At 44.3% G+C, this 9,999-nt stretch overlaps 1 protein-coding gene across 3 annotated transcripts in view; it reads left to right on the top strand.

Annotated features, from left to right (window-relative positions):
• Plcd4 (phospholipase C delta 4) overlaps window positions 1-9,999 on the top strand; it is a 30,115-nt gene that overhangs the window by 3,207 nt on the left and 16,909 nt on the right. For 2 of the 3 annotated variants that reach the window (XM_029560039.1, XM_008825716.3), the window contains exons 2-6: window positions 3,056-3,111; window positions 3,246-3,404; window positions 4,946-5,174; window positions 7,434-7,563; window positions 8,769-9,000. In XM_029560039.1, coding sequence (XP_029415899.1) covers window positions 3,090-3,111; window positions 3,246-3,404; window positions 4,946-5,174; window positions 7,434-7,563; window positions 8,769-9,000 — 772 coding nt within the window. In that variant the 5' untranslated portion in view covers window positions 3,056-3,089. Of the gene's footprint in view, window positions 1-3,055; window positions 3,112-3,245; window positions 3,405-4,945; window positions 5,175-7,433; window positions 7,564-8,768; window positions 9,001-9,999 lie in introns of those variants that run through there. The other variant, XM_029560040.1, reaches the window with a different exon arrangement.

A 9,999-nucleotide genomic window follows, 5' to 3' on the forward strand; every position in this document is an offset into this window, starting at 1 on the left:
TAATGACTTTATAGGTCTTCTCATTGAAGACAGATAGGATTCTAATATGCCTTATGACTTTACACAAGTTGCATCCCATCCTAGACTTCTGTTTTTTCATCTGTAAAATTCAGGAGTTGAATTGCATACTATTTAAATGTAATGCTAACTGAATTATTGCTTTACAGATTTTTTTTTTTTGAGCCAGGGTCTCCTGTAGCACAGGCTAGCCTGGAACTCAAGACCAGCCTTGAACTCTAGATCCTCCTGCCTCCACCTCCCAAGTATACTTCACCAGGCTTGGCTGCTTTGCAGATTTTTTTTTTCCTGGTCTTTTTGAGACAGGGTCTCCCTGTGGTTCCAGCTGGCCTGGAACTCTCTTTGTAGACCAGGCTGGCCTTGAACTCACAGAGATCCATCTGCCTCTGCCTCCTGAGTGCTGAGACTAAAGGCGTGTGCCACCACACCCAGCTGCTTTGCAGATTAAAAAAAATTTTTTTTACAAGTTTATCACTATTAAATTTAAACTTTTAAATTAACAATCACAATACTTTTTTTTTTTTTTGTCTTTTTGAGACAGGGTCTCCCTGTAGTCCCAGCTGACCTGAACTCACTATGTAGACCAGGCTGGCCTTGAATTCACAAAGATCCACCTGCCTCTGCCTCCCAAGTGCTGGGACTAAAGGTGTGCACCACCATGCCTGGCCCTCTTTTTTTCATTTTTATTTTATTTTTATGTGCATGAGTGTTATGCCTGCATGTATGTAAGTGCACTTGTGTTGTACAGTGCCCACAGAGGACAAAGAAGGCATCAGATCCCCTGGAGTTACAGATGGTTGTTAGCCACCTTGTGGGTACTGGGATTAGAACCTGGGTCTTCTGAAAGGATAGCCGGTGCTCTTAACTGCTAAGCCATCTCTCCAGCCCCCCACAATACCTTTCTAGTCAAGTGTGGGTCTTTAGCTCATACAAAAGCTCAGAGACTTACACTTTATGAACTTTGTTAGTGTCAGCACAGTCTGATCAAGAGTTGGGCATAATGCTGGGCATGGTGTTCACACCTGTGATCCCAGCACTCGGTAGCTAGAAGCAAGAGAATCAGGAGTTCAAGTTCATCCTTAGTTATATAGACAGCCGAGGCTTGCCTGGGATACCAGAGACCAAAAAATGACAAACCAACAAACAAACAAAAAGAGTTGAGTATATCTGTAGGCAGAACCAGAAGCAAAGTAGTCACATATGAAATCTAGTTCTAAGGGAAATTTGTTATTAGCTACCAGGACATCTTAATTAGTTCTCAAATTGGACAGCGTATGTATTTTAAAGAAGGCATCCCAGAGGGATGGATGGGGGAGGGGGCCTAAATTTGTTTAAGAACAATTATATAGGGGCTGGAGAGATGGCTCAGCAGTTAATAACACTGGCTGTTCTTGCAGAAGACTCAGGTTTGAATCCCAGCACCCACATGGCAGCTAACAACTGTTCATAACTTCAGTTCTAGGGGATCCAACAGCCTCTTCTGTCCTCTGTGGGCATTGCACGACACGGGTGCACTTACCTACATGCAGGCAATATACATATACACATCAAATAAAAACAATAAATCAAATATTTTAAAAAGTCGGCTGAGTGTTGGTGGCAGATGCCTTTAATCCCAGCACTCGGGAGGCAGAGGCAGGTGGATCTCTGTGAGTTCAAGGCCAGTCTAGCCTACAAAATGAGTTCCAGGCCAGCTGGGGCTACAGGGAGACCCTGTCTCAGAAAAAAAAAAAAAAAAAGAAGAAAAGAATTTAAAAAGGGCTGGAAAGATGGCTCAATGGTTAAGAGCACTGACTGCTCTTGCAGAGGACCCGGGTTCAATTCCCAGCACCCACATGGTGGCTACAAACCGTCCTTAACTCCAGTTCTAGGGGAATCTGAAGCCCTCTTCTGACCTCCGTGGCACTGCATGACACGGGTGCACTCACATACATACAAGCAATTTACTCATACACATAAAATAAAAATAATAAATAAAATCTTTTTTAAAAATTAAAAAAGAACTATTATATAAAATTACAAAAACTCAAAATATTTTTTAAATAGAAGGCATCCCTTTTTTAGTAAGTGGATGAAATCCACTTCTTATTTTGGAGGGAGGGTATAAAACAGAGTCTTATAGCTCAAGCTGTGAACTTGCTGTTTTGCTGAGGTTAGCCTTGAATGCCTGATCCTCCTACTTCTGCCTCCCAAGTGTTGGAATCACAGGTGTGTATCACCATGTTAAGCTTCAAATGCAACTCTGAGACTAGTGTAACTTATTTATTCTATTAAAAATCATGAGAGAGTAACAAGATGGTTCAATGGGTAAGGACATTTGCTGCCAAGCCTGATAATCTGAGTTCAATCCCCAGAAACCAAATGGTAGAGGGAGAGGGCCAACTCCCATAAGTTGTCCCCCGACCTCTGCTGTAGCCCTCCAGGAGTTTGACACATGCACATAAGAGCATGTATAGGGCTCCAGGAAGAAGAGAGCTGGAATGATTGTACCTGGAGAAGAGAAGGCTAGGATATAGACAGATTCTAGGCTCTGAGAAGGATGGCCCGTAAGATAGTTTTCCCTGATAATGAGGATGTGGGGAATGAGCAAGGCGGGGAGTGAGGTTACCTAGTGAATGTGGGGAACAGTGTTTGGCAGATGTCTTGCTTTAGTCCATCCTGGAGATAGCCATGGGAAATAGCTAACCAAGATAACCAAGATAGGTATGTGTGTGTGTGTATATATATATACATGTATGTATGTATATATATAAACAAACATGCAAGCAGTATACTCAAAAATAGCTGGGCGCGGTGGTGGGCACCTTTAATCCTACTCAGGAGGCAGAGGCAGGCGGATCTGTGAGTTCAGAGCCATAATTCTTATATGAATTGAGGCAGGTTTTGTAGACTAAGCCTCAGAGTCACCAAACTTAGAAGTACAAATAGCTACAGACTAGAAGTACCTAATCCATAGCACTAAGGAAATGCTGGATTTCCTTCTCTTGTTCCCTTGATCCAGGATTTACCCAAAGCCTTTTACTTCTTGTTCCTTTAGGTGACTCTAGTGCCAGCTGGTGGAGCAGTGGGTGATGGCATCGCAGATTCAAGACCGTGAGTACCCTACAGGGGAAGAGGTCTTAGGGGAAAGTCTAGGGAAGGGAAGGAGGTTAGACCCTGGTTCCAAAGTTTCTCTGGGCTGCCTACCTTCCCCACTGGCTACCTAGTTCCTACTTTTCCTGGCTCAGGGCTAGCCACTGATCAGGACCTGCTGCTGATGCAAGAAGGCACCATGATCCGTAAGGTGAGATCCAAAAACTGGAAGAAGCTAAGATACTTCAGACTTCAGAACGACGGCATGACAGTCTGGCATGCACGGCAGGCCGGAGGCATAGCCAAGCCCACCTGTGAGTGACTTTGATAACTGTGGGTGGGCATATGGCTGGTTAAGTTTCTGAGGAGCCCAGAAGTTTGAGGGCAGAGAAGGAACCAGTGTCCTATATTAATGGGCTCCTGCATGGGCCCACTTGTGGCTCTATACAAATAGATGACAATTAGTACTTGTCTTTGTAAAGCTGTAATGAGGATTAAATTAGTTACTGCATATAAAGGGCTTAGAATAGTTCTAGCACGTCATAAGGCTCAGTAGATCATAGGTATATATTATATAAGATCATGTTGACTATGGTCTCAGACATCAGCCTGTCTGGATTAAAGCCCTTTCTCTGTCACTTTCTGGCTGAATAACTTTGAATAAGCTACTTAATTGAATTAAGTTTCCTCATCTAAAAAATGAGGGTTAACCTGCACTTGCCTGTGGGTTACAAAGTGAGTCTGAGTTAATGTGTAAAGCATCTAGCATAAGCTCTGAAACCTGGATGCATTTCATAAATGTTAGCCATTACAGTATTTTTAAGTATAAAAAGGCATCACAATCATGTGCATCCTGTTGGCCAAAGTCTCTATGATATCTCTAAACATTTGCTCACAGGACAAAACAGTCTAATTTATAGAATAATCAAAGCCCATGAACCATACCACCCCCAGCTGAGGTAAGGGAGTAGAAGAATTTCTCTTGCTCTCTTCTAGTGCCCGAAAAGAGGAAACCTTCAAACTTGAAGTATAGTCACATACTGCTTTGATGTAACTATTTCTACAGATGTTTTTGCATTTGTCATCCCCACTAATTTTCCTGTGGTTCCCATTTTGACTTACCGTGAATGGAGACTATCCATTTAAGATGTAGACCCTGACGGGTTTAAGTTTGCGTCTTCACACTGCCAGCTGGTAGCTGGAAGCCAGGTCTTGCCATTTCTAGAAGAGGCTCCTTGTTATGCTGCCTAAGAAAACAGCTGACTCAGGTGGAGTCCTGAATCCCTTGGTTTGCATTATCCTGTCCTAATGCCTTTTAAGATTCAACCTGCAGAAGCTCAGGTTCCTCCTCTTTATGTCTTTATGGATAAGGGGTGTTCTAGTGTGTTTCTCTGTTGTGACAAAATACTATGACCCATCCAACTTGGGGAGGAAAGGGTTTATTTGGCTTACATCTCCTGGCACAGTTCATCATGAGGGAGCCCAAGGTTGGAACTCAGGGCAAGAACCTGGAGGCAGGAGCTGCAGCACAGACCATAAAGGAATGCTGCTTACTGGCTTGCTCTCCTGGCCCCTGTTCAACCTGCTTTCTTATACAACACAGGCCCACCTGCCCAGGGGTGGTAACATCCACAGTGGGCTGGGCCCTCCCACATCAATAATCAAGATGATGCCCCACAGACATGGCCACAGGCCAGTCCAATTGAGGCAGTTCACCAATTGAGGCTCCCTCTATCCAGGTATGTCAAGTTGACAACTAAAGCTCTCCAGCACAAGGGGTTTCTGGTCATTGCTCCTTAATCCCTGCTATTTGTCAGACTCCTTTCTTCAGTGCTCACACCTTCTTCTCTGGCAGTCTCGATCTCTGATGTGGAGACACTACGTAAGGGCCATGATTCTGAGTTGCTGCGCTGCCTGATGGAAGAGTTCCCTTTGGAGCAGGGCTTCACTGTTGTCTTTCATGGCCGCCGCCCCAACCTGGACCTAGTGGCCAACAGTGTTGAGGAGGCCCAGGTTTGGATGCGAGGACTCCAGCTGTTAGTAGATCTTGTTACCAGCATGGACCACCAGGAGCGACTGGACCAGTATCAACCATATAGAATTAGGGTGGGGACAAGGGTCACTGAAGGAGTCAGGTGTTGCAGGTCCAGGGAAAGAGGGAAGGGGTATAGAGATAGAAAGGTCAAAGGATCCAAATAATGTGGGCAGAAACAGAGACCAATGTAGAGCTGAGAAGTCTGAAGGAGAAATGGATGTCCATCAGGTAGAGTTTGAGAGTGAATCAAAGGCCAGGGTTGGAGGAAGGGCCAGTGAGAGGCAGAAGAGATGCTACTCCTGTGAACTGAGCAGAAGATCCCAGTAGCATTAACTATCATAAGAGTGGGAAGCCACTTTTCAGAGGGGTCAGTGATAGAGACTCACTTCAAGATTCCTAGATTGGCAGCAAGCACCTTCACCATCTGAATCAATGATTCAGATGGTGAAGGTGCTTGCTGCCAAGCCTGATGACCTGAGTTCAATCCCCTGGAACTTACATGATGGAAGGAGAGAACTGACTCACAAAAGTTGTCCGCTGCCAGGCATGGTGGCATACACCTTTAGTCCCACTTTTAGTCCCAGCACTTGGGACACAGAGGCAGGCAGATCTCTGTGAGTTCGAGGCCAGCCTGGTCTACATAGTGAGTTCAAGGCCAACCTGGTCTACATAGTGAGTTCCAGGCCAGTTGGGGCTACAGGGAGAACCTGTCTCAAAAAGACCAAAAAATGACGTGGTGGCACTTGCCTTTAATCCCAGCATTTGGGAGGCAGAGGCAGGCGGATCTCTGTGAGATCAAGGCCAGCCTGGTCCACATAGCGAGTTCCAGGGCAGTTGTGGCTACAAGGAGATGCTGTCTCAGAAGTACACACACACACACACACACACACACACACACACACACACACATTCCTAGATTGGAGCCAGTGAGATGGCTTAGTTCGTAAAGTTTGTTGCCTCCAAGCCTGACAACCTGAGTTTGATGCCCAGAACCCACATAATGGAAGGAGAGAACTGACTCTTGCAAGTTGTCCTCTATCCTCCACACATGCCATGCATGTGCCCTCTCCCACACAATAAATAAATGTAAAAAAAGTTGTCCATCATTTCATACTTGTATTCATTCAGTCACCATCTATTAGGCAGATGGTATGCCTAGTTTTAGGGGCACCAAGATTAATAAGGCATATATATATATATATATATATATATATATTACTTTAGTCACATTATCCTTACTATTCACAGCACTATCATTTCCTGAAATTATGCTGTTCATAGATATGCGTATGTGTTCACTGCTTCTAGTAGAATGCTATTAGTTACTTTGCATTGCTAGGACAACACCTGACAGAAACAACTTAGTACATAAACTGGGCATGGTGGTGAATGCCTGTAATCCCAACACTCAGAAGGTGGAGGCAAGAGGATCAGAAGGTAAGAGGCATCTTCAGCTATATAGCAGGTTTGAGGCCAGCCTGGGTTACATAAGACCCTGTCTTTAAAAAAAAAAAAAAAAGAAAGCAAAGAAAGGAAGGAAGGAAGGAAGGATGGACAGAAGACATCGGTACAATTTAAACCTGAAGAGAGGGGGAAGGAAAGGCACTCCTGACTGAGAGAATAGCAAGAAGAAAGGTTCAGAGAAAGGAGACTGAAGGAAGTGGGGGCTGCTCAGAGGAAGGCATTGCTGAGCCTGGCAATGGTACAAAGACAGATTCTTTGAGAGGGCTGGGCTGGGCCAGGTCACAAGGGTGAAGGGGATCTTAACTTTTTTTTTTGGTCTTTTTGAGACAGGGTCTCCCTGTAGCTCCAGCTGCCTGGAACTCACTCTGTAGACCAGGCTGGCCTCCAACTCACAGAGGATCCACCTGCCTCTGCCTCCTGAGTGCTGGGATTAAAGGCATGCATCACCATGCCCGACAATTTTTTTTATATTATGTGTATGCGTGTATTGCCTACATGTAGGTAAGTGCACCCATGTGGTGCAATGCCCACGAGGTCAGAAGAGGCTGTCGGATCCCCTGGGACTAGAGTTCTTAACCGCTGAGTCATCTCTCCAGTCCTGGGGATCTTAACTTTTATGTTAGAGTTCGGGTTTCTTTTTGTAGACAACAGGAGGTGGGTCCCTAAAAGGTACTTGAGCCATGCAGTGACAAGATACATTGATGCTCGGGGCACATTGTTCTAGAATCTATGTGGAGAATGGATTGACATGGGAGAGAGACTGGCAGCAAAGATAGGAGAGGAGTCAATGAATGAACACTCGTAAAACTACATACACAGTGCCTTTGCCTTGACTCAGACCTGGATGGGTGAATGATTGGTTCCACCGTGGAGACAGAAATGAGGATGGTCGGATGAATTTCCAAGAAGCTCAACGGTTGCTACATCTGATGAATGTGGAAATGAATGAAGACTATATCCTCAATCTTTTTCAGGTATGTCTGCCAGGGAGGATTTGCAGGAGCCAGCCAGGCCATGTTTTCACTTGGCTAGAAAACCTCTAACCCCACTCTGCAGCATACATTTGTTGAAACTTTAATGTGTATCCCATCACCATAATAACCTCAGTGGGAAGTGTCGGGAATGATTCTTGGCATTCAGTCTTGTTGGAAAGATGAGTTGTAATCCTATGAAAGGGAAATGACGTAGTATATTGGACCCTTTCTTATGGTCAGAATTTCATGAGTGCCTGCTATAAAATTCCATCTGGACTCTGAGTAAATAGGTGGAGGTAGTTTTGTTGTTTGTTTGTGTTTTTTTGAGACAGTGTCTGATGTAGCCCAAACTGGCCTCAAATGCACTCTATAGCTGAGGATGAACATGAACTTCTGATCCTCCTACCTCCACCTTTCAAGCTGGGATTAAAGGCATATGGCACTGTGCCCAGCTCTCTTCTGACTTTAGAGAGACCTTTGAAATAGAAAATGATGGACGTAAAAATTTTTCTGTATTGGTGTGGCTTCTATGCATATGAAATATTAGGAGCTCTGTGGGAGTTTTATAGAAGCATGCTAAGATTGTCCTTAAAGAGTCTAAGCAGATGACTAGTTGGTAAAGTGCTTGCTATGCAAACATAAGAACTGGAGTTATAGCTGGGCATGGTGGCGCATGCCTTTAATCCCCGCACTTGGGAGGCAGAGGCAGGCAGATCTCTGTGAGTTCAAGGCCAGCCTGGTCTACATAGCCAGCTCCAGGCCAGCTGAGGCTACAGGGAAACCCTGTTTCAAAAAGACCAAAAAAAGAAAACAAAAACAAAAACTGGAGTTATATATCCCAACACCTATCCTAAAAGCCAGGCGTGGTGAGGCGTGCTTATAATCCCAGGGCTGGGAAGACAGAGACAGGCGCATTTCTGAAGCTTAATGTTTGGATAGCCTAGCTTAATCATGAAGTCCCAGGTCCTAGTGAGGAGTCCCAGGTCTTAGTGAAAGACCCTGTCTCAACAACACAACAGCAACAACAACAATCCAAAATGGACAGCTCCTGAGGAACAATACCTGAAATTGACCTCTGCCCTCCATGTACATATATGCACATGGATCGGCACACGTAGGAACACACATGATTACCGTTATAGGACAAATGAAGATCGTAAAACTTCCCATTATTGATCCGCTTCCTGCCAACTCTTCTCTTGCAGGCAGCAGATGTGTCCCAGTCTGATACTCTGGAAGCAGAAGAATTTGTGAATTTCTATAAGGCATTGACTAAGCGTACTGAGGTTGAGGAACTATTTGAAAACTTTTCATCTGATGGGCAAAAGCTGACTCTGCTGGAATTTGTGGATTTCCTTAGAGAGGAACAGAAAGAAAGAGACCATGCTCCTGACCTTGCTTTGGAATTCATTGACCGCTATGAGCCTTCGGAGAGTGGTAAGGGGAATCCAGTGGATATACACCAGATATAAGAAATAGGTAAAGGGCCATAAAAAGACCCAGAGACATGAATCTGTTCCATAATGCAAATGATTCTTTTGTTGATATTGTTGTCGATTGTTTTTTGACAGGGTCTCCCTAGTCACAGCCCGCCTGGAAGTCTCAATGTGAACCAGGATGGCCTTGATTTCAAAGAGATCCACCTGCCTCTGCCTCCTGAGGGCTGTGATTAAAGGCGCACCCCCGTAGTACAAATGATTCTTTTGCCCCATGTTTCATGTTTGCTGTTCCTTCAAATGCTGTCTTTATGATCTTTCCTGGAATTTCTTTAAGTTGTTCTTGAGTTTCTTTTTCTTTTAATTTTTAAAAGTTATTTATTTATTTATTTATTTTGGTCTTTTTGAGACAGGGTCTCCCTGTAGCTCCAGCTGTCCTGGAACTCACTATGTAGACCAGGCTGGCCTTGAACTCACAGAGATCCACCTGCCTCTGCCTCCCAAGTTCTGGGATTAAAGGCGTGTGCCACCACGCCCGGCTATTTTTAAAAATATTTTATTTATTATTTTTATTTTATGTATATGCCTGTATTGATATAAGTGCACCTGTGTTGTGCAATGCTCACAGAGGACAGAAGAGGGTGTTGGAACCCTTGTAAATGGTCTTTTTAAAAAAACATTTATTTATTTTTATGTGTACGCGTGTATTGCCTTCATGTAGGTATGTGCACCCATGTGCATCCATATTGTCCAATGCCTGCTGAGGACAGAAGAGGCTGTTGGATCCCCTAGAACTGGAGTTATGGACAGTTTTTAGCTGCCATGTGGGTGCTGGAATTCAAACCCAGGTCTTCTGTAAGAACAACCAGTGTTCTTAACCTCTGAGCCATCTTTCCAGCCTCAGAATATTTTATTTATTTATTTATTATTTATTTATTTATTGGTCTTTTTGAGACAGGCACAAACGTCATAGCACACATGCACAGGTCAGAGTACAATC

This window comes from Nannospalax galili, unplaced genomic scaffold (assembly GCF_000622305.1).
Source record: "Nannospalax galili isolate Female #2095 unplaced genomic scaffold, S.galili_v1.0 scaffold127, whole genome shotgun sequence".
Lineage (NCBI taxonomy): Eukaryota > Metazoa > Chordata > Mammalia > Rodentia > Spalacidae > Nannospalax > Nannospalax galili.